This window comes from Salvia splendens, chromosome 4 (genome assembly GCF_004379255.2).
Source record: "Salvia splendens isolate huo1 chromosome 4, SspV2, whole genome shotgun sequence".
NCBI lineage: Eukaryota > Viridiplantae > Streptophyta > Magnoliopsida > Lamiales > Lamiaceae > Salvia > Salvia splendens.
The window spans coordinates 31,346,614-31,371,422 of record NC_056035.1 but is presented as its reverse complement, the minus strand read 5'-3'; the positions used below and the strand labels follow the sequence as shown (position 1 = coordinate 31,371,422).

Genomic DNA, 24,809 nt, shown 5'->3' with positions numbered 1-24,809 from the left:
GGTACCTTGACTGCCAATTTATGCATTATATGCCACATACACCAACGGTGACGTGTGCCGACTAGGACTTCTTCAATCGCTGATCGCATACCCAAATCTTGATCGGTCACAATCATCCTGGGTGCTATACCCATACAATCTACAAAATGTCTGAACAACCAAGCAAATGCCCCTGTTTTCTCGCTGCACACCAACCCGGCCGCAAATGTCACAGGACTACCATGATTATCCTTTCCAGTGAAAGGAGTGAAGATCATACAGTACCTGGGTACATGACATCATCAACCTTCCCCATAGCTTGTTTGCGCGTATCAAAGCCAACTGCGCGGACATATACGTCGTAGAAAGCGAAAGCAAAATCCAATGATTGGAATTTCTGACCTTCAACAGGCTTCATCCCGGGAGAACATTCAGGTACAACAACCACTGTACATAATTGGAAAAAAGGGGTCAGCATAAAATAACAACTTTGCAATATAATAAGCTGACAAGTAATGCACGATTTTCACGATTTCAATATGTCAAATTATTCAGATAGACAAACACGTGATTTATGCATACGTATAACACGCGCTATTAAAAATGTCTTTTTTATTTGTACATACTATACCCTACCCCCTAGTCTTATTAAACCCTTAGGGGAAAATAAGAAACGTGTGCTGAAATTCAAAGCTAACAACGGATATTTAAGCCCTGGGAAAACGAGACATAAAATCATACCTATCTTAATTCGTACAACATACACATTGCAAATAAGATTTTATGCATTATACATATAATATAAAGCATTACACATATTCACTTTATGCATTATTTCTAAGAACTTTATTTAGTATACTATGTAAGTTGAAGACTTACGTAATACAGTTATAGGTCAAACACAAAGATTTGTTAAACATTGTTATTAATGTTTACATACTACACCCTAGCCCCTAGTCTTATCAAACCCTTAGGGGAAACAGCAACGTGCGCCACACATCGCAAACCAGACGAAATCTTTTTACCCGAAACATTGCCGCTCACGAATTATGCATTATATAGACACCTAAGTTCATTATGCTTCGTCAATATGTGCATTACATGCTTCGTTTCAACCTAATACCCTAGAAATGCCAAGAGCGAATCCATGGAGGAAGGTTTTACAACAAGCGCTAATGTTATACCATGGCAACACAATACACGATTTAAATGCTGATTAATAATCAAATAATCAAACTGCTACAACTTGTACTGAAACATCCGCAACATAAACAAAATCAGGCTGATTCGTGATTTACCTTCTTCCATTGATTAAGAACAAAAACGGTAGCTACAACGCCAAGTAGACAAGCTTGAACTGTCGAGGATTGATTAACGAGAAAATTGAGAATTGTGATAATTGAAATCTTGCAAAAAACTAGCGATGCAAAATCATATACGCCTGAGCCTTCCCTTCCTTCTTCGACGTGAGAGAAGTAAAAAAACCGCAGTATCTGCCAATGAGAGAATCACAGAATTTCCATAACTAACAAATAATTATCTACCAAATCTACCCTTAATCGACTTTTAATTGATTATAATTAAATGGCATCAGCGAATATTTTGAACCATCCGATTGATGTAATTAAGGGTTGAGATTAAGAAGGAAAAATGAGAAAAGGAAATGAATACATCCATATATATACATACATATATATATATATATATATATATATATATATTACATTTATAATTATTTTGGATACAATAGGTTTTTTTCGGTATACCGTTACCATACCTCATACCGTTATTACGGTATGGTAACGGTATAAAAAATTATCATACCAAATTTTCAGTATACCAGAAATTCGGTACGGTATCGGTATGGAATTTTGACATACCATAATTTCCGGTACGGTATGCGGTATGGCACGGTCGGTACGGTATACCGTACCGACCCATCCCTATTGTACACGTTGGTATTGTCAACAATCTATAGAAGGTTTTCTTGAGTAGCGCATGTTGGAACAATATTTTCAAAGAGGCTCACATAGCGTTTTATGATAAAGACCACAAATAATTCATATATGAGGACATGTTTCCAATTATCTCCTCCATTCCTGAAATTTTGTCACATTTTTCCATTTTCGTCTGAAATTTTGTCGCATTTCACTTTTTACCATTTTTGATAATGGATCCCACATTCCACTAACTTATTCCCAATGACATTTTATTATAAAACTAATACGTTAAAAGTAGGACTCACATCCTACCAACTTTTTCAACCTACTTTCTATTACATTTCTTAAAACTCGTGCCCAGTCAAATTATCACGGAATTTGGTGGACGGAGGGAGTATTTAAAATCACCTGAAGTTTTTGGGTGGTACTGAGTTAGGCGCCCCAAGAAAACAAAGCTCATTGCTCAGGACGCTTATCCAATAGAGACGATGCTCCTACCCTTCAACTTTAAATCTCCTACATGAGAGTTTTTGCACACAATCATCAATGGTCACTCGTTCCATATGCCACAAAGCAGTAGAGAGGAAAGTAAAAGGGGAGACCCCGATGATTAGAGCCCCTGCACACGCACTCAACCCATACCCACTGTGGAGTATGCTCAATGCAGCCCAACCTGACCAAGTCAGCCCAACACTTAGAGAATTGAGGGAAGGTTTTAAATGAGAGTTTAATCATGTCCGTAGATTTGTATTGTTGATAGATTGCATTGTGGCCGTTAGATCAACAAGTTAGTTGATGATTAGTTTTTACTTCTTCTTAGCTGAAAATTAGGGCTCATGTCAGAGTGTATCAACGAAGCTTTCCAATTCAGATTCAATAAGATTTCTCTCGTTTTCTCTCCATCTTTCTTGTTCTTGTGAAGCTTTCGATTCTGTTTCTTTACAAATTGGCGTCGTCTGTGGGAAGTACGGGCAATTAAGATTGTATTTGTTTGGAATCGTATTCACGGGAAGAAATGGCTTTAAGGTTCGAAGTGGAAAAGTTCACCGAAAAAAATGACTTCGGTCTATGGCGGATGAAGATGCGCGCGATGCTCATTCAACAATGGTTGTTTGCGGCGTTGAGGGAGAGAAGGAGACAGCTGCGTGTGATCTTGATGAGAAGGCTCTGTCGAAACGAGCTGAGATCATGGCGAAGGCTCATAGCGTAGTGGTTTTGTGCCTCGACGATAAGGTGCTGAGGGAGATCACTTGAAGGTCATCAAGAAGTTCCCAGAGTTCCAGACGTTCTCACCCAGTCATCAAGATCGTAGTTAGAAGTTCCATCGCCCGGCGTGGCAAAACACTTTTATTTCGCTTTCGTAGTTAAATTGCTTGTTTTTCCTTACGTTGGATCTTTGTTGCTTTTGGATATTTTCTGCTTTTGAAGTACTTGTTGAAGATCCGAACGTGTTTTATGCCATGAAGTTGTTTTCTGTTCAGTTTACTTCGCCGATCTCTTTTCCTTCTGCCTAGTTAGCTTAGATCTAGAGTTTCTGGTCGTTTTGAGTATCGAATCGTGAGTTTCCAGTTAGTAGTTTATTTCTTCGAGTTAGCATAATCTGTTTACTTTTATTTCATAGAGGTTTGTTTCATGCAAGGTGCAATTATGTGTTTCCTGTTTTCTTCCATGCTGATCAGTAGGCGGGATTTCAGTTTCGATGTTTGATTTTCGATTTGGAATTTTTGATTGTAGATCTGTGTTCGTGAGTTATTAGTCTGTGTTTTTATGGTGCTGAATCTGGTTTGTTTTCTGATTTTAGTTTGTGTTGGTTGAAGAAGATGATGTCCATATCCAAGTTTGGGACCACTTTGCTTTTTAGATGCTTTTTGCTTTTTGTCCTTCACCTTTAGTACACCCTGCAGAACTGTCAGTCTAGTCACCACAACTACCACTTATTCTCTGCTTTCCTGTTTAGCCTTTTATAGAAACCTAGTACTTTCCGCATATTTTCTGTTACACCGCATCCACCATAATTCCACGTACACCACTACATGTCGACCACCATTCACCCTTCCTAGTCAGTAGGACACCATCTTAATTTCCCGTCTAGGTAGAGACTCAACCCAAGCGTGGTAGCTAACCAAACCTTTCCAGAATATCACCACAATTCCCAAAACGCATTCATCTCTGTGGGATTCGACCCCTACCTTCACTATACTACCCAGTAGAAGAGGGTTGAGGATTTATTGATACCAGGTTTTAGGCTTAGCAGGGGATTGTTTCATCCTGATCAGTAGGATACATCCTTGCTTGAACGACACCTACGCAAACCTGCTCTTTCAAATGGCGCCGTTGCCGGGGATGGATGGCGTTTTTGAGTTGCTATTGTGTGTGATACTTTGGTGTATATATTGTGTATAATTTTCCTTTTTCTTTTCATTTCAGTTTATGAGCAGTAGCTCGTCTCCTGATCAGTGGAGGCCGAAAATACTCAAGCGAGGAACTATACTCGTAACCACTCGTTCTGGCCTGTCGACCACCTTGTCTGACCTAGGCACGAGTAGTGACGAAGAGAAGGGCACCATAGAGGGACCAATACCAGAAGAGAAACCACTGTTGGAAGGCAACCCAAGGGAAATGGCCAACCAGGGAGATGAGGACCCGGAGATCGGGACGCTGAACGCACATACTGAAGGAGAACCCCCGCAAGCCATAGTCGTTACTCCAGGGCAAACCGCCTACGATGTGAAGCCTCATGTGATCGCGATCCTGCCTACATACTGTGGGAAGAGCTCTGAAGGGCCGTATGAGTTTCTTCATGAGTTTTGTAAAATTTGTAGGGCGCAGAGGAGACCAGCAGGAGCGACTGAGGATGATTATAGGCTGAAGGCTTTGCCATTTGTGCTCAAGGGGGAAGCTAACACCTGGTTCATGCGCCTGCCCCCCAACTCTATTGAGACTTGGGCTGATTTCAAGTCAGCATTCCTGGGCGAGTTTTTTCCGTCATCCAAGACAAGCGCGCTGAAGAGGGAAATAACTAATGTGAAGCAAGGGTATGATGAACCCTTGAGTGATTATTGGGCAAGATACATGGGTCTTTTGGAATCATGTCTCAACCATCGCATGGCGGACATTGAAGTACATCATACTTTCTACGAGGGTATGAACGCGGTAACCAAGGACTTGGCAAATTCATCGTCAGGAGGAAGCTTCACGCAATTACGGGTCAGCGAAGCGAAGAGAGTCCTAAGGAAGCTACTGAACGCAAAGAAAGAGTATGACCATTCAAGGGAAGGATACAACCGAGAGCGGGCTGCTGTTGCCTCGTTTACTTATCAGGAAAATAAGCTGGAGCAGAAAATGGATTTGAAAATGGATGAGCTGAAGAAGTCACTCCTGAGTGCGATCGAAAAGAGCACTCACCACCTCCCCCAGCTGGGAATTACAAGGGTGCAGAGCAGGGAAATCAAGGACCGAACTATGATCAGCCTAATCACTTCGGGAATATGGAGCAAGTTAATGCTGCGGGGTACTTCAATTCTAGTGGGCATTGGATTCAAGGTAGACGGAAGCCAAAATCAGAACCAAGGTCAGAACCATGGAGGAACATGGAGGGATCATCCAAACTTCCAAACTTCCGATGGGGTGACGGAAGCCAAAATCAGAACCAAGGTCAGAACCAGTATAACCCCCATCCGAACCAAAACCCTAACCGTGGACCAGCAAACCCAGACTACCAGCCCAACTAGTCAGGAAGAAACCAACAATCCCAAAACCAAAACCCACAAAACCAGAACCCGAACCCTGTCTATGTGCCGCCCCACCAGAGAAACTTCCAAAATTTCCAAAATCAGCCGAACCCAGGACCCCAACACCATCGGAACCAAAATCAATTCCAAGGCCAGCATCAGAATCAATATCCTCAAGATCAGTACACCCCTCATGCCCAGTATAACCAATACCCGCCTAATCAAGGCCAGCAAAACTCTCAGAACTATCAACACCAAGGGGCGAGTCATTTCCAAAATTCGAACAGGCCAAGGAGATCAGTGGAGGACATGATGGGAGAATTGCTCGCTTCAAAGCAGGGTATAAAGGGTGAGTTACAATCTCATAACGAAGTGGTGCAGGGGATGCAAAATGCCCAGAAGGAACATAAGGCGAACATGGATATGATGAATAGGCAGTTAGCTCAACTGGCCAGTTCGGTGGGTGATTTGAAGGGAAATGCGGGGAAACTCCCATCTACAGTCCAAATGCCCGAAAAGGCAAATGTGAGTAAGGTTACGTTGAGGTCAGGAACTACTTATGACGCGCCTCAACCGAAACGACCTAGTGGAGGATCCAATGGAACGAAGATAGAAGGCGATACCATTTCAGCGGAAGAATTAGGGAGACCTATGCCTCGGATGCAGGATCCATTCTTCTTGGATGATGCACCAAGTGTAAGAGGTGAACCCGACATCCTACTGACCAGGAAGGAACCTCCTCAAGAGGAAGAGCCCAGAATGGAGGCCCAGACCCAGGGACCAGTAGAGGAGAAAAAAGGGGAGAAACCATTCCCATTCCGATTTGTTGCAAAGAGGAAGAAAGAGAACCCGGTTGACTACTTGTCGATTTTTGGGAAGTTGGATGTCACCATACCATTCCTCCAAGCCATGAAGCTACCCCCTCTCGGGAAATTCATAAAGGACTTCATAGCCGGGAGAGCCCAGAAGGATGGCAAGATTATGGTGGAAGGGATAGCGTCAGCAATAGTGCAAGAGAAGTTACCACCCAAGAGAGCGGACCCAGGTATGTTCACCCTACCCATAACTGTAGGAGATGTGAAGGTCGAACATGCAATGTGTGATTTGGGGGCATCTATAAATGTCATGCCATTGTCTATCTATAACCGGTTGAAAGGAGTGAGACTGTCAAATACTAGGGTGTTGATCCAACTGGCTGATAGGTCGTGCATAAGTCCTGAGGGAGTTTTAGAAAATGTGTTAGTAAGAGTGCATGATTTTACATACCCTGCTGATTTTTATGTGATCAAAATGAGTGAGCATGAAGCGAGGGAGTCTAGTGGAGTCTTGTTAGGAAGACCTTTTCTGAGAACGGCCAAGACAATAGTGGATATGGCTGAGGGGACTATTTGCATTGATTTTCATAGGGAGAAGTTTACCTTCGATATAAATGATGCCATGAAGAAACCCATCGATTCTGAAAATCTATGCTATGTTGATGTGATTGACCCCCTAGTCCAAGATTTTCTTGAGACCGAACTATTGCAGGAGAAACTCCAGGCTTTAGATGTTTATGAACAGGCTGACATAGAAGCTGCTGCATGGTGTGATCTGATCAGTAGCCAAGGGTTGACTGATAAAGAAATAGAAGTAGCGATCAAGGAATTCTGTCAGAAATTGGAGTTCATTGGAGCCGCAGGGGCTCAGCTACCAGTCAGTATAGAAGAACCATCAGAGGGAGATTTAGAAAAAGAAGGAGAGACTGAGAAAAACCCCTTACCCGAAGACACACTTCCACCCCAAGTTGAGCTGAAGAAATTACCCTCGAATTTGAAGTATGCCTTCCTCGGAGGTGAGGATTCATATCCAGTGATCATCAGTAGCAGTCTTACAAGGGAACAGGAGGCTAGGCTGCTGACTGTGCTGAGTAAGAACAAGAAGGCGATTGGATGGAGTCTTACAGATTCAGTGGGGATAAGCCCCGACGTCTGCATGCACCATATTAGGCTGGAAGAAGGAGCGAAAGCACATAGAGATGCTCAAAGGAAGGTAAACCCGAACATGCGAGAGGAAATATTGAAGGAAATCTTGAAGTTGTTGTTGCTAGGGATTATCTATTCAGTACCGGATAGTGAGTGGGTCAGCCCGATCCACATGGTCCCAAAGAAGTCGGGCATCCAAGTAGTTCAGAATGAGAGGAATGAGCTGATCCCAACGAGGCTAGTCACGGGTTGGCGAATGTGCATCGACTACCGAAAGCTAAACAATGCAACGAGGAAAGACCATTTTCCTTTGCCTTTCATCGACCAGATGTTGGAGAGGCTAGCCGGTAAGAAGTATTTTTGCTTTTTGGATGGATACAACGGATATTTCCAAATTTACGTGGATCCTGAGGACCAGGACAAGACGACCTTCACTTGCCCGTTTGGAACCTATGCATACCGTCGCATGCCTTTCGGCCTATGCAACGTTCCAGGTACGTTTCAACGATGTATGATGAGCATATTTTCCGATTTGATTGAGGATTGCATAGAGATATGAGTTTCTGACTTGTCTTCCACCATTCCTCCTGCTACCACGGATTTGAGGAGCATACTGCTCAGAAGGAGACGGTAGAGAGTTTAGAGGAATCTGAACAAGTAGTACCACCCGTGATAAAACCAAAGGCAATTAAGAGGAAGTTAGTGTTGAAGGGAGACCAGAAGGAGGTACAACCGAAGCCGCAAAGGGCATCGCAGCGATGCCTGGGAAAATGGGCAGCTAGTAAGGCGAAGCCGAACACAGAGGCAAATCCCGTGGAGATCTTGAGTGAAGAAGAAAGGACCACTCCCACAAAACCTGGGGAGGAGCCTTTACCTGTTACCGACCTAGAGGATACTGCAATGGAAACCGGAGCGGTATCTCCAACACTGAGTGGCCAAGGTGAAGAGGCTGACGGGATGGCTGAGGGTCTGGACCTCGCATCCAGGTCAGTAGGCAACAAGGAGACCAGTCCTACTATCCAGGATCCACTTTCAACACAAACTGAGAAGGAACCCGAAGAAGAGAAAGACATAGATGACGGTGAGGAAGTTAGATACCGTGAAGAGAGAAAACGAAAGGGGAAGGCCCCTATGAAGAAGAAGCCCAGCAACAAGAAGCCACGTACAGTAAACACTGGCATAGTCATTACTGAGTCAGTTCAGCGAGTCCAGGCACACCGGAGGGAGCGAAGTGATAGCGAATACGCTGCCAGCGAGGAATCAGCCTCCGACAGCGATATCTCTTTGGAGGATGAGGAGTACGTAGAACAACAGCTTCAGAATGATCATCGAGAGTTAGTCCACCCACCGGTAGAGAGACTGAGGTACCGGCGCTGGACAGTGGACCTTACTGATGATCTGGTGGAGGAGATGAAGCTTTTCGACTCGAAGGAGCTACAGAAAGCTTTCGATAGCAAGGATGAAGGGAGTAAGCAGGTGAAGAGCGGAAAGGTACTTCACATTCCTTCTTTAGATGAGTTAGGTGCCCGCGAGCAGTTTCTATCTTATTTGCACGCGTTAGGATTCGAATGGTTGTTGGAGAATGGGGATCCGAGTGTCCCGGTTAGATTAGCGAAGGAGTTTTTCACGACCTTTAGGTTTAAGGTCACCACTGATCTAGATGAGGAATGTATCAGTTTTAGGCTGTTTGGCGGAGAGATACGGATGAGCTTGATTGAGTGGACCGTGTGCCTGGGAATGTGCAGTTTAGAGGAGGCCATAGGGCCTGAGTGGAGAAGTGGGGAGCGGGGAATTCCCCCAGACATGTGGAATTTGAGCCCCAGGAAGCCTGGGAGGAACTTACTCACCCTGATGCAGGGCAATTCTAGTCCACTATTTCCCGCTCCGTTCATTTCATCAACCCAATTCTGCGTCTTGTACAGCTTTACCTGGATTTCAATTTATTGGGGCAGTCGAACTCCGCTGTTAGGACATCGATGACGGAGTTATATCTTCTCTGGTGCGCCAAGCAGGGAAGGAAGTTGCATCTGGGTTTTTGGACCGCCTACCAATGCCATCTAATTGCCACCCACCCAGCGAGGAACCTCACTCTCTGCCATGTCTTGGGAGTGTTCGTCAGAAACAACATCATCATCACGGGGGCCGAAGATTTATCCGACCAGATCATGGTGGATCCTCCTGGTCTTTTTGATACACCTTTATTCGTCCGAACGAACACCGTTTACATGAGGCAGGGTGCACCCCAATTCTACGCAATGGGAGAAGAAGCTATACCGACTGGGAGATCTGCAGCACATCCGGGAACACAAGATCAGGAGCAGAGACAGGAAAAGCTAGAGAAGGCTGTGGACGAGATAGCGGAGGAAAACAGACAGATGAGATCAGAAATGACACGGTTAGCATCAGTAATGGAAGGGATCCTGAAGGAGTCTGCAGGACAGACGAGGCAGAGTCAGAAGCAAGAAGCTTTGGAGACGATTGTTACCAGGCTAGGAGAGGAAAACCACCGGTTGATAACAGAAATGGCCAGGATGGCGTCCGTGATAGACGAGATATTGATGGAGTTAACACAACGAGGCCAAGAGGAAGCTGTTGAACCAAGTGGCCATGGAGGCCGAGCTAATGAACCACGAGTATCAGAGGAGGTATTAACCGAGACGAAAGAAGCAGAGTAGAAACTAGAGGCGGAACAAGAGGAAGGAGATGCCGAAGAGTCGGCAGAATCTGGGAACAAGCAATCCAAGAAGGAGGAGGAGAAACCGGTAGAACCACCTGCACCACAACCTGCCCCGCGAAGGAGCAGGAGGAACAAGTGACCACCACACCTACTGACCAGTTAGTTTTTTTATGTTTTTAGTTTTCCGTATTTCTGTTTGTGTTTTGTTTATTTAGGTAGTATAATTTCTGTTTGTGCGCAAACCCCATTCATAACACTTAGCCTATTTTATAGTCTAAGTGTGAGAAGTTAAGGGTTTGTCTTTTTGGCGCATGTGTTTGTGTTTTCTGTTTTTTTTTTTCGTAAGCATGTTGGCTCACACTTAGCCCATTGCATGGCCTAAGTGTGAGGAGTTTTGTATATATGTGTGTTTTGTTTGTTGGTTTCTGTTTAGGTTTTCAAACTCTCCCACTTAGCCCATTCCATAGTCTAAGTGTGAGAAGTTTTAGTTTTAATATGTTGTTTTTGTCTGTTTGTCTATGTGTCCATCATACTGGCCATTACCTTTTCCACTTCACAGCCCTATCTGAGGGCAGACACTTGTGAAGTGAGAGGGGGGACGCAATGGCCAATATGATGTATGTGTATATGTGTGGTTTGTGTTTGTGCTTGTGTTAGTGTCTTGTTAGGTCTAGTTTTTTATTTTGTGTGTTGATTGGGCTTAAAACTCAACTGTCTTGAACTGACGGTGAGGGGAATTGAGGGAGATAAGACATGCTGGAAAACCGAAACCATCCCTATTAGTACCTCCTAGTCAGGATAGATGATGTGAGTATGAGAGAAAAGCCCATACTTAGAGCCAAACACGAAAGCCCTCTTAAAATGTGAGTTATAAGCTTTAAGTGGAACCACTTTCCACATGTTTAGAAAAGAAAAGAGCGGCTGCCACAAATTTACTAGGGTGAAGTGACTGCGTGTAGCAACACTGAAGGCAGTAGGAACCCCCCCCCCTCCCCAAAAAAAAAAACCACCTTTAGACCTCTTTTCTAACTCTTTATACCCAGATAAATACCCCTAGCCACTGGGACTGTGTGTGTGCAAGGCATGAAGCGAATGAAGCTTACTGGCTAGAAGGGTGTACAAGAAAGCAGAATCCAGCTGGACAAGAAAGTTTGGAAGAAAATCGGCCAGGGAGTCATCCCAGGCCCAAAAAGAAGGTATAAGGGTGGCGAAGCCACGAGGAAAGAAAAAAAAGAGAGAAAAGATGAAGGCAAATGGTCAGAAAAACTTGGCCACAAAAAAAATGAAGAAGGCATAAGGGTGGCGAAGCCACAAGAAGCTACTGACCAGTTGGAGATCAAAACCAGAAGCGCCAGCCAAGAGAAGCAACAACCAAGAGCCCAAATGCACACAGTCCCCCCCGCATCAATAAAATAGAAATTTTGAACCTTAGAGCCTTAGGAACATCCACCCAAAACATTACAAGCCAAAAGCCCCGTTACAAGCCTATAAGTCCTTCAGTAGCTGCTCATGAGATCTAAGTCCGAAGCAACTGTGGTTGAGCATAATGAGAGAATGCAGTCCTAACATTCCTGGTGAGGTATGAGTGACTGAGTGAACCTAGTGTTCGGCCGAGAGTGTGGGCGATCTTGACAAGCGGATATACTGCCTAGGAAAGAAAAGGGGGGTGACAGAAGTTCAAGGCTGTCTAAGGCCAGATTGCACCTGATCCCGAGGGGAGGGATGGTTGAAAATATAGTCCGATCTTTGTGTTTTAGTCTTTTTATGTTTGTTTGTGTGTTTTTTCTATGTTTGTTCAAGTGTTTTTCTTTGCGTCGTAGTATAGAGTCTAGTTTAGGTAGAGTCGGTCAGATGAGTAACCAGGCTAGAATTCGACTTATTTCTTTTGATTGTTCTTCACGCTTGAGGACAAGCATGTGGTAAGTGTGAGCAGTTTGATAAGTCGTATTCTAGGCCTTGGTTACTGGTCAGTATGATGTGCATATTTGAACTTTATCTGCAAAACAAGTTGCTTAAGCGTGCAGGTTGAGTGTTCTAGCCAGTAGGCAAAGTTTCAGATACTTCAGGTGAAAAGGGCGTCAGGACGATTACGTACTGACCAGTATACATGCAAAAATGACTCGAGATGGAGAAGAAGGATAGCTGGGACTGATCAACCACAATTAAGGGCAAAGAAGTCATCTCACCACAAGGTTTTACCCTAAAATCAAGGGTAAGCCTCCCTATAAAAGGAAGCCACATGGAGAGAGAAGGAGATCGATTTTCATCATCATCACTCTTAGGTAGAATTCTCTCGGTAGTTCAGTCCTTCAGCCCAGTCCAGAGTCTCGTTCCTCGCCACTGCCATGGTCACTTGAAGGTCATCAAGAAGTTCCCAGAGTTCCAGACGTTCTCACCCAGTCATCAAGATCGTAGTTAGAAGTTCCATCGCCCGGCGTGGCAAAACACTTTTATTTCGCTTTCGTAGTTAAATTGCTTGTTTTTCCTTACGTTGGATCTTTGTTGCTTTTGGATATTTTCTGCTTTTGAAGTACTTGTTGAAGATCCGAACGTGTTTTATGCCATGAAGTTGTTTTCTGTTCAGTTTACTTCGCCGATCTCTTTTCCTTCTGCCTAGTTAGCTTAGATCTAGAGTTTCTGGTCGTTTTGAGTATCGAATCGTGAGTTTCCAGTTACGTAGTTTATTTCTTCGAAGTTAGCATAATCTGTTTACTTTTATTTCATAGAGGTTTGTTTCATGCAAGGTGCAATTATGTGTTTCCTGTTTTCTTCCATGCTGATCAGTAGGCGGGATTTCAGTTTCGATGTTTGATTTTCGATTTGAAATTTTTGATTGTAGATCTGTGTTCGTGAGTTATTAGTCTGTGTTTTTACGGTGCTGAATCTGGTTTGTTTTCTGATTTTAGTTTGTGTTGGTTGAAGAAGATGATGTCCATATCCAAGTTTGGGACCACTTTGCTTTTTAGATGCTTTTTGCTTTTTGTCCTTCACCTTTAGTACACCCTGCAGAACTGTCAGTCTAGTCACCACAACTACCACTTATTCTCTGCTTTCATGTTTAGCCTTTTATAGAAACCTAGTACTTTCCACATATTTTCTGTTACACCGCATCCACCATAATTCCACGTACACCACTACATGTCAACCACCATTCACCCTTCCTAGTCAGTAGGACACCATCTTAATTTCCCGTCTAGGTAGAGACTCAACCCAAGCGTGGTAGCTAACCAAACCTTTCCAGAATATCACCACAATTCCCAAAATGCAATCATCTCTGTGGGATTCGACCCCTACCTTCACTATACTACCCAGTAGAAGAGGGTTGAGGATTTATTGATACCAGGTTTTAGGCTTAGCAGGGGATTGTTTCATCCTGATCAGTAGGATACGTCCTTGCTCGAACGACACCTACGCAAACCTGCTCTTTTAGTATGGAAGTGGCATCATGGTAGTCCAAAGCTGTTCTACTGTTCCGCTGGAATTCCATGGCGTGGTTGAAATTCAGGTAGAATTCGGCTATGTTAGCTCGGGGCTTCAGAAAATTTTTGTAGAAACTGTTCTCTGATTCAGATATGGACGTAGTCCTAATCATCGATCCCATAGGAAAATCCCTGAAGTACGCCGGTATCTAGTACTTCCTATATGCATACAATGTGTTGAACCAGTCGATGTCCTCTAGCTGATGATGTTCGACCAATCTATTCCACTCCTCCTCGAATTTGTCCGGCTCTAATAGGTCCGACCAAACACAATCGTTAAACTCCTTTTTGAAATCGTCGTCCCGCAATAATCTGTTTGGTACCTTGACTGCCAATTTATGCATTATATGCCACATACACCAACGGTGACGTGTGCCGACTAGGACTTCTTCAATCGCTGATCGCATACCCAAATCTTGATCGGTCACAATCATCCTGGGTGCTATACCCATACAATCTACAAAATGTCTGAACAACCAAGCAAATGCCCCTGTTTTCTCGCTGCACACCAACCCGGCCGCAAATGTCACAGGACTACCATGATTATCCTTTCCAGTGAAAGGAGTGAAGATCATACAGTACCTGGGTACATGACATCATCAACCTTCCCCATAGCTTGTTTGCGCGTATCAAAGCCAACTGCGCGGACATATACGTCGTAGAAAGCGAAAGCAAAATCCAATGATTGGAATTTCTGACCTTCAACAGGCTTCATCCCGGGAGAACATTCAGGTACAACAACCACTGTACATAATTGGAAAAAAAAGGGGTCAGCATAAAATAACAACTTTGCAATATAATAAGATGACAAGTAATGCACGATTTTCACAAATTCAATATGTCAAATATTTCAGTTGGACAAACACGTGATTTATGCATACGTATAACACGCGCTATTAAAAATGTCTTTTTTATTTGTACATACTATACCCTACCCCCTAGTCTTATTAAACCCTTAGGGGAAAATAAGAAACGTGTGCTGAAATTCAAAGCTAACAACGGATATTTAAGCCCTGGGAAAACGAGACATAAAATCATACCTATCTTAATTCGTACAACATACACATTGCAAATAAGATTTTATGCATTATACATATAATATAAAGCATTACACATATTCACTTTATGCATTATTTCTAAGAACTTTATTTAGTATACTATGTAAGTTGAAGACTTACGTAATACAGTTATAGGTCAAACACAAAGATTTGTTAAACATTGTTATTAATGTTTACATACTACACCCTAGCCCCTAGTCTTATCAAACCCTTAGGGGAAACAGCAACGTGCGCCACACATCGCAAACCAGACGAAATCTTTTTACCCGAAACATTGCCGCTCACGAATTATGCATTATATAGACACCTAAGTTCATTATGCTTCGTCAATATGTGCATTACATGCTTCGTTTCAACCTAATACCCTAGAAATGCCAAGAGCGAATCCATGGAGGAAGGTTTCACAACAAGCGCTAATGTTATACCATGGCAACACAATACACGATTTAAATGCTGATTAATAATCAAATAATCAAACTGCTACAACTTGTACTGAAACATCCGCAACATAAACAAAATCAGGCTGATTCGTGATTTACCTTCTTCCATTGATTAAGAACAAAAACGGTAGCTACAACGCCAAGTAGACAAGCTTGAACTGTCGAGGATTGATTAACGAGAAAATTGAGAATTGTGATAATTGAAATCTTGCAAAAAACTAGCGATGCAAAATCATATACGCCTGAGCCTTCCCTTCCTTCTTCGACGTGAGAGAAGTAAAAAAACCGCAGTATCTGCCAATGAGAGAATCACGGAATTTCCATAACTAACAAATAATTATCTACCAAATCTACCCTTAATCGACTTTTAATTGATTATAATTAAATGGCATCAGCGAATATTTTGAACCATCCGATTGATGTAATTAAGGGTTGAGATTAAGAAGGAAAAATGAGAAAAGGAAATGAATACATCCATATATATACATACATATATATATATATATATATATATATATATATATATATATATATATTACATTTATAATTATTTTGGATACAATAGGTTTTTTTCGGTATACCGTTACCATACCTCATACCGTTATTACGGTATGGTAACGGTATAAAAAATTATCATACCAAATTTTCAGTATACCAGAAATTCGGTACGGTATCGGTATGGAATTTTGACATACCATAATTTCCGGTACGGTATGCGGTATGGCACGGTCGGTACGGTATACCGTACCGACCCACCCCTAGTGTACACGTTGGTATTGTCAACAATCTATAGAAGGTTTTCATGAGTAGCGAATGTTGGAACAATATTTTCAAAGAGGCTCACATAGCGTTTTATGATAAAGACCACAAATAATTCATATATGAGGACATGTTTCCAATTATCCTCTCCGTTCCTGAAATTTTGTCACATTTTTCCATTTCCGTCTGAAATTTTATCGCATTTCACTTTTTACCATTTTTTATAATGGATCTCACATTCCACTAACTTATTCCCAATCACATTTTATTATAAAACTAATACTTTAAAAGTAGGACTCACATCCTACCAACTTTTTCAACCTACTTTCTATTACATTTCTTAAAACTCGTGCCAAGTCAAATTATCTCAAAATTTGGAGGACGGAGGGAGTATTTAAAATCACCTGAAGTTTTCGGGTGGTACTGAGTTAGGCGCCCCAAGAAAACAAAGCTCATTGCTCAAGACGCTTATCCAATAGAGACGATGCTCCTACCCTTCAACTTTAAATCTCCTACATGAGAGTTTTTGCACACAATCATCAATGGTCACTCGTTCCATACGCCACAAAGCAGTAGAGAGGAAAGTGAAAGGGGAGACCCCAATGATTAGAGCCCCTGCACACGCACTCAACCCATACCCACTGTGGAGTATGCTCAATGCAGCCCAACCTGACCAAGTCAGCCCAACACTTAGAGAATTGAGGGAAGGTTTTAAATGAGAGTTTAATCATGTCCGTAGATTTGTATTGTTGATAGATTGCATTGTGGCCGTTAGATCAACAAGTTAGTTGATGATTAGTTTTTACTTCTTCTTAGCTGAAAATTAGGGCTCATGTCAGAGTGTATCAACGAAGCTTTCCAATTCAGATTCAATAAGATTTCTCTCATTTTCTATCCATCTTTCTTGTTCTTGTGAAGCTTTCGATTCTGTTTCTTTACAAATTGGCGCCGTCTGTGGGAAGCACGGGCAATTGAGATTGTATTTGTTTGGAATCGTATTCACGGGAAGAAATGGCTTTAAGGTTCGAAGTGGAAAAGTTCACCGAAAAAAATGACTTCGGTCTATGGCGGATGAAGATGCGCGCGATGCTCATTCAACAATGGTTGTTTGCGGCGTTGAGGGAGAGAAGGAGACAGCTGCGTGTGATCTTGATGAGAAGGCTCTGTCGAAACGAGCTGAGATCATGGCGAAGGCTCATAGCGTAGTGGTTTTGTGCCTCGACGATAAGGTGCTGAGGGAGGTCACAAAAGAAACAACGGCGGACGAAATTCTTGCGAAGTTGGAGAGTTTATAGTTGACAAAATCTCTCGCCAATCGTCTGTGTATGAAGCAGAGGCTCTATTAATACAAATTCTCGAAGGATAAAATAGTGATTGAGCAGCTTGATGATTTCAACAAAGCCATCGATGATCTTGAAAACATCGATGTTTCGATAGACGATGAGGATAAGGAAATACTTCTCCTATATACTCTGCCAAGATCGTATGATCAGCTACGTGATGCAATATTGTATGGGAGAAAAGGAACCATCAAGTTCTTGGAGGTTCATACCGCGCTCAGAGCAAAGGAGCTGCAGGCTGCTGGTGCTAGAAATAGAGATCCAAGAATTAGGGACCATGCGTCAGAAAGCTTGAACATTAAGGGGTTCAAGGGAAAAAAGGGGTTCAAGAAGAAGTATGATGGTCCTAAAGCGCCTGCAAATGATCAAAAGGAGAGCAGGGTGTGTTTCTGGTGCAAGAAACCCGTGCACAGGATTGCTTCAGGTGGAAGAAGAAGCTAGCAACATCTGGAAATCAAGGTGCAAATACTTCTGACTGTGTTTAATCAAATGAAGTAGCAGAGGCCTTGGATGTGATGGAAACTATAGATGTGGCTTCTTGGATCATGGACAGTGGTTGTAGCTTCCACTTATGTCTCAATCTGGATTGGTTTGAGCAGATTAATGATGCTTCTGGTACAGTAACTTTGGGGAACAATCAGGTATGTAGTATCAAAGGAGTTGGATCCATCAGATTAAAAATGCAAGATCAATAAGTAAAGGTACTACAAGATGTCAGATACATTCCAGAAGTTAAAAGAAATTTGATATCATTGGGGTCATTGGAACTAAAAGGCCGTTGTTTCTTTTCTTCTGGTGGGAGGATGTTGGTGAAAAAGGGAGATAGTATGGTCATGGCAGCTGAGAGCAGAGGAAGCCTTTATTATCTTTATGCATTTGTCATTAAGATTCAAAAGGATGAGCTGAACCTAGTGAAATCAGCCAGCATAAAGCTGTGGCATGAAAGGCTTTGCCATCCAGCGATGGGCAGTGTGAAAGAATTAGTGAAGAAACAAGTTATCTCTGCTGATGAAACACAAGAAATACATCCATGCCAAGATTGCATCCGAGGGAAAGCAAAGAAGCTCCCATACCCCACAGGTAAACATAATTCTACCTCACCTCTAGAGTATATACATAGTGATTTGTGGGGGCCTGGTTCAATGAGTACCATAGGATGAGGTAGATATTACATGTCTTTGATTGATGATTATTCGAGGAAAACTTGGATTTATATTCTAAAAGAAAAACCAGAAGCTTTTGGAAGGTTTAAGGAGTGGTGTACTAAAGTTGAATTGGAGAAATGTTGTAAGGTGAAGTGCCTAAGGACTGATAATGGGCTTGAGTATTTGTCTAGAGAGTTTGATAATTTCTGTAAACAAAGGGGAATTAAAAGACACATGACAGTTGCCTTGAATCCCCAACAAAATGGGGTGGCAGAAAGAGCTAACAGAATTATAGTTGAAAGAGTTAGATGCATGATTTTCTCTTCTAGTTTAGGAAATAAATTCTGGGGGGAGGCTGCTTCTACTGCAGTACACTTAATGAATAAGTGTCCATCATCCTCTATTAATGGCGACACACCAGATTTCAGATGGTATGGGAGGCATTCAAGTTATTCTGATTTGAAGATCTTGGCTTAGCCTTTGCTCATGTGAAGCAAGAGAAATTGGATCCTAGGGCATTGATGTGTGTAATGCTGGGATATCAAAAGAGGGTCAAAGGTTATAGGCTCTGGTGTATAGAGCCTTACAATCACAAGATTCTGATCAGTAGAGATGTGATATTCTTGGAAAATGAGATGCCTTATCTCAACAAGAGAAATGCCTCTGATGGTGTCAGAAATGTTGCTAGTGATAGTAATGATTTTGAGGTGGAGTCTGGTGTTGATGCAAATGGAGCTCAAGGTCCGGGTGTACATGAGAAAAGTGCTGAGAATGAAGAGTTGGGCACTGATGAGGATGTTGAATCAGATGTAGGGACTCATCAGCAAGATAGTACATCTGAGGATTTAACAAATTATCAGCTGGCTAGAGACAGGGTCAGGAGAACAACAACAAGACTTCCTGCCAGATTTTTTGACTCTGAGATGATATTTTATGCTCTAACTGTTGCAGAGCAGTTGGAGCTTGAAGAGCCATTAACATACAAAGAAGCTATGGCAAGCAAGGATAAAGATAAGTGGCTGCAGGCTATGAATGAGGAATTGATTCATTGATGAAAAATATAACATGGAGTCTGGTGGATAAAGTGGAAGGAAGAAAGTTGGTCACTTGCAAATGCATTTTCAAAAGAAAACTAGAGGTAGATAGCTCTGTCAGATATAAGGTCAGGTTGGTTGCAAGAGGCTTCGGCCAGGAATATGGTATTGATTACAACGAGATATTCTCACCTATTGTAATGCATAACTCTATTAGGATGCTGATGGTAGTTGTGGCAAACAGAAACTGAGAACTTGAACAGCTAGATATCAAAACAACATTTTTGAATGGAGATCTAGAGGAGACCATATACATGATGCAGCCTGAAGACTTTGCAAAACTTGGAGAGGAAATGAAAGTTTGCAAGCTAAATAAAAGTATTTATGGGTTGAAGCAAGCTAGCAGACAGTGGCATAAGAAGTTCAATGCACATATGCTGAAATGTGGCTTTACTAGATCCAAGTATGACTCTTGTGTCTACTTCAAGAAAAAAGGTGGAGTGCAAGTGGCTTATTTGTTCCTATATGTAGAAGATATACTTGTGGTTGGATCTAGTATTAAGGAAGTGCAGCAAGTAAAAGATGATCTAAGGTCAGGCTTTGACATGAAAGACCTTGGACCCGCAAGGAAAATTCTTGGGATGAATATAATCAGAGATAGGAAGCTTGGAAACATCTGACTGGGTCAGTCTGACTATATACTGAGAATGTTGAAGAGGTTCGAAGTTGATAACCTTAGAGAGACAGCTACACCATTGACACAACATTTTAAATTGTCAGCGGATGAAAAACCAAAGAATGAGAACGAAAGAAAGGAAATGGAGCTCATCTCATATGCCAACATCTATGCCAACATCATAGGCGTGTGACGTATGCCATGATTTGTACAAGGCCGGACATTGCTCATGTTGTGAGCTTGACTAGCAGGTTTATGTCTGAACATGGAAAAGAGCACTGGGCAGCTCTAAAATGGCTCCTGAGATACATAAAGGGAGCTACAAATATGGGAATATTGTATGAAGGAAGCAGTGGCTGGAATGGGGAAATGCTCTAATGGGTTTTTCTGACTCAGATTTTGCTGGCAATGTAGATAACAAGAGATCTCAGTCAGGGTATGTGTTCACCATGTTTGGATCCGCAATCAGTTGGAAGTCAAGTCTTCAAAACGATGTTGCATTATCAACAACAGAGGCAGAATATCTTGCCTTGACAGCAGCAGTCAAATAGAGTTTCTGGATAAAGGGGCTGGCTGCTAAGCTTGGAGTTGTACAAAAATCTATAGCTATTGGTTGTGACAATAGCAGTGCTATATGCCTTGCAAAACATCAGGTATTCCATGAACGAAGCAAGCATATAGATGTTCGTTTGCACTTCATCAGAGAGAAGATAGAAGAGGGTGAGGTGGAGGTGTTCAAAGTAGATACTGCTGTAAACTCAGCTGATATGTTAACCAAAGCTTTGTCAAGAGAGAAGGTGGAGCAGTGCATGAGATTGATTTTCTTGCAGGATGGAGTTGGAGCTACTTGAGCAAGGTAGAGATTTGTAGAGTATGCTCAAGTCAACCCAACCTGATCAAGTCAGCCCAACAGCACTCAGCCCAACACTTAGAGAATTGAGGGAATGTTTAAATGAGAGTTTAATCTTGTCTGTAGATTTGTATAGTTGATAGATTGTATTGTGGCCGTTAGATCAACAAGTTAGCTGATGATTAATTTTTACTTCTTCTTAGCTGAAAAATAGGGCTCATGTCATAGTGTAATCAACGAAACTTTCCAATTCAGATTCAATAAGATTTCTCTCCATCTTTCTTGTTCTTGTGAAGCTTTCGATTCTGTTTCTTTACACCCACCTTTAATAAGATTGGATAATGTGTTTTGATTAAAAACTACACCATAACGATTTACATAGACACAACAGTGATGTACAACCTTGAGTGCTAACACCATGACCCATTGATCAAGTTTCTTGATAAAAAATCTAGCAATAATTCAGACTACGCTTCGTTTTTCAATTTTATAATTGTAATATTTAGTTGAAATTAATGTAACTTTTAACTTTCACTAATAAAACTTTTAAATTTATACTTATTGTTTTAATTTGACTTAATAAATATATTTAAATAAATATATATACAATATTTAAAAAATATTTCCCATTAAAAGTTTGAATTGTGACTAATATGAGACGTACGTATCAGGTGAAAAATTGAATGAAAGATGAAATGAGCCTTAGTTTTATTTAGTATGGGAAAATTTGTTAAATCGATTAAAATAAACCGAAAATCGACAAGAAATGCAAATAAAAACGAAATTCAAAATCAACGAAAGGGGTAAAATTAAAAATAAGGGTTTTCCAAACATCCCTGAAATTGAATCGTTCCTCCTCTGATTCAACTCCGATTGTACTGAAAAATGGTGACGCCTTCTGCAACATCAGCAAATGTATCACTTCTGCAATACGTCTCGGTGATTACATTAATGCTTTCCATTTTGACGGCGTCGTACTGCACCAGCGTGGAAGCAAAGCCCAAATCATCAACTGCTTTTGTCAAGAAGACCATTTCTTCTCATTCCGTAGTCATCTTCTCCAAATCTTACTGCCCGTAAGCTCATTTTCCTGTATTATGTTGTTTTTAAATCAACTCGTTTATACAGTAATTAGTTATTTTGAGTTGAACTCTTTTTTAATAATTAGGTATTCTTATTCCTCTAAAAATTTGGTAGAATTGGTTTTCTTTTACTTGATGTCCAGCTTAGGATGAGATGAAGAAATTTTTGGTGTAAAAGGATTTAAATTTGGAAAGTTAACCGTAATTTATCATTCTGTTTGGGAAATAGTGATTTGATGTTGTTAGTATGTGAATTGGAATATTGGATTTTTCATTCTGAATCGGCTTTTCTCGACCATTGTTTACTTATGAATACAATGTAGGGATTTTGGCTAATAGATTAGTGCTCAGGCTCCTTACTCTTATTTCTCATTAGATTTTTGTTTGTTTTTTCTTTAAAGGATTTTTGCTTAAGGTATAAAACACAAATTTCTTATCATATAGTCAATGGAATTGCTAACTGAGATCATGTGAAATTAAGAAGCAATATCAATTGTAGACGGCAAACTATGTTAATTGGCTCTAGTATCATGTGGAGTATTATCCAAGATCTTTTTTCTAGAGAGATGTGATTTTTCATATGAATTCCCAAACAAACTGAACTATTTTTTTGTTTGATTGTGGAATCTTGTGTGTGGTATACAATAAATGTCAGGACTGAAAATCACTATTTCAGACTATTTCAATAGGATCAGCAGATTTTGCTGGATGTAGTTATCTTTCATTGGTTGTTGAAGGTTAGGGATCAGGACCAGAGTGTAAAGTGTCATTGCAATTTCCAAATCCATTCTTCGTCCTCTTGTTTTTTTTGGATGGGGGGTGGTTGGGGAGGTTGAATGTATGATGATTGCTGAGTTCATATACATATATTTCTGATTTAAAATAAATGTTTTGGATGAATGAAGTAGGGTATCAGTTTAAGTAAATCAGACGTACTAATCTGAGTGAAACTAGGTGATCAATACCTAGGAACTATTTATGTTGTTCTACTGTATTATGATTCTTCTTCCTATTAAACTGTGCTACTGAGCTTATAATGAATTAGAAAATTCTTTTCCATATCTGTGGTAAAACTTGTCCATTTAAGCTGTTGCCTATCAATCTGTAGGAATATTATGTTAATTTTTGTTTCTGCTTTTTTATCACTGCTATATAGATATTGTAGAAGAGCTAAAGCAGTCTTCAAGGAGCTGAAGCAGGAGCCGTATGTTGTGGAACTCGACGAGAGAGGTTTCTTGTTCACAAGCTTTCCGTTTATCATTTGAAGAGATAATAACTATTGAAAATGAGGCACTAGCAAAGCATTATTTGTTATTCCATACACATTTCTCTCAAACTTGTTCCACTGCATGCTCCTATCTTTTTTTAACTCTATGAAATTAGGACGTCAGCAACTATGAAGGGTCATTATGTGTTTCATTCTTTGTAAATCTACTGATGGTTTGCAGATGATGGTGGAAAAATTCAAGATGCTTTGAGTAAGATTGTGGGGAGGCGAACTGTGCCGCAGGTTTTTATAAACGGGAAACATCTTGGAGGCTCTGATGGTGAGCTATTTCTCCTTCCTAATTCGATTTCTTCCCCATGAAACTAGATTAGCTACTTCTTTTGTAAGAACATGCGAATTTGTTGCAGATACAGTCGAAGCATACGGAAATGGAGAGCTCGCAAAACTTCTAGGCATTGATAGTGTGGGGGAGGATGAACTTTGAGACAGTACTCTATCCGTTTGTACCTTTGCCAACCCTATTGAAACATGAGTTAGCAGGTAAACATTCAATATGTGGCGAGTTTACTGCTACTTATCCTACTATTTCCTGCTCTTTTGCTTATCCTGCAGTTTGTGTAGGAAAATTTGGATGTTGTATTGGTTCCTTCCAAGTAGTGCGAACTAGGCGCTGATCTAATACTGACTGCTATATTTGAACTACAAATTGCACAAGAACTGTTCACCCCAAAAACTTCAAAATCCAACTGGAAATATTGGACTACCATTTTTGCTTCTTCCTAGTTTAAGATTACTCTGTATTTTTTCTCTTAGTCTCTCAATGCCTCCGTACTCACTCTTCCGTGAGATAAAATATTCGCTAAGATCTAAGAATCTGGGTTCTCGATTATTGGTGGCCCAAGCATCTATGTTAGGTCTGGGAAGTTTTGATAGTAAGAATGAATAGATTTGAATAAAAGAATTTGGAGCGGTAGAAATAGTATAGTCACTTCCTATAATTTGATAATGCTAAATTGCTAATTTCCAATAGTGGAAAATAGGGTTGGTATATTTTGACATGATACAAATACCGACACGAACAATATTAATGGGTTAATGTCAGGCTTTTTCATGTCCGTGTCCTTATCAGGTCAACCCAACAAAACAAGGACACAATGATTTCAGGTTGAGTATGAGTGATTTGTATAGCCCCATTAATAATTGATGTTATCATTTTAATTATTTTATTCACTTTTTAATTTTTTAAGAGTTAGAGTTAGGTTTTTGTTTTCACATTTTTCATATGCCTCATCCATTCTATTCCATGTCTTCATCATTGTCTCTATTCCTTGTCACCACCGCTACGCCCATCACCACCTTGCTGTCGTCAATGTGTCATATCTCCTCTACAAGAAGCATGAATCGTTTTGTGTAGTTATCGACTTATCGTG

General features: G+C 41.1%; 1 protein-coding gene across 2 annotated transcripts; it reads left to right on the top strand.

The window, feature by feature from the left end:
- The first annotated feature begins 21,861 nt into the window (after positions 1–21,861).
- LOC121798168 (glutaredoxin-C4-like) lies at positions 21,862–24,145 on the top strand. Of its 2 annotated transcripts, XR_006050027.1 has the most exons (5): positions 21,862–22,145; positions 23,308–23,381; positions 23,600–23,698; positions 23,787–23,919; positions 24,001–24,145. XR_006050027.1 is itself a non-coding variant. In XM_042197035.1 (4 exons), the coding sequence occupies exons 1-4, from the start codon at positions 21,955–21,957 to the stop codon at positions 23,861–23,863; spliced, it is 441 nt and encodes a 146-aa protein (XP_042052969.1). In that variant the 5' UTR covers positions 21,863–21,954; the 3' UTR covers positions 23,864–24,145. The 2 variants fall into 2 exon arrangements, 1 of the variants encoding a protein (XP_042052969.1); XM_042197035.1 differs by having other exon boundaries at positions 21,863–22,145; positions 23,787–24,145.
- Positions 24,146–24,809: the final 664 nt, after the last annotated feature.

Coding starts and splice junctions, on each gene's coding strand:
- LOC121798168 (XM_042197035.1), top strand. CDS start 21,955: ATGGTGACGCCTTCTGCAACATCAGCAAATGTATCACTTCTGCAATAC. Junction 22,146..23,307: donor TTCTCCAAATCTTACTGCCC/GTAAGCTCATTT, acceptor ACTGCTATATAG/ATATTGTAGAAGAGCTAAAG. Junction 23,382..23,599: donor TGTGGAACTCGACGAGAGAG/GTTTCTTGTTCA, acceptor GATGGTTTGCAG/ATGATGGTGGAAAAATTCAA.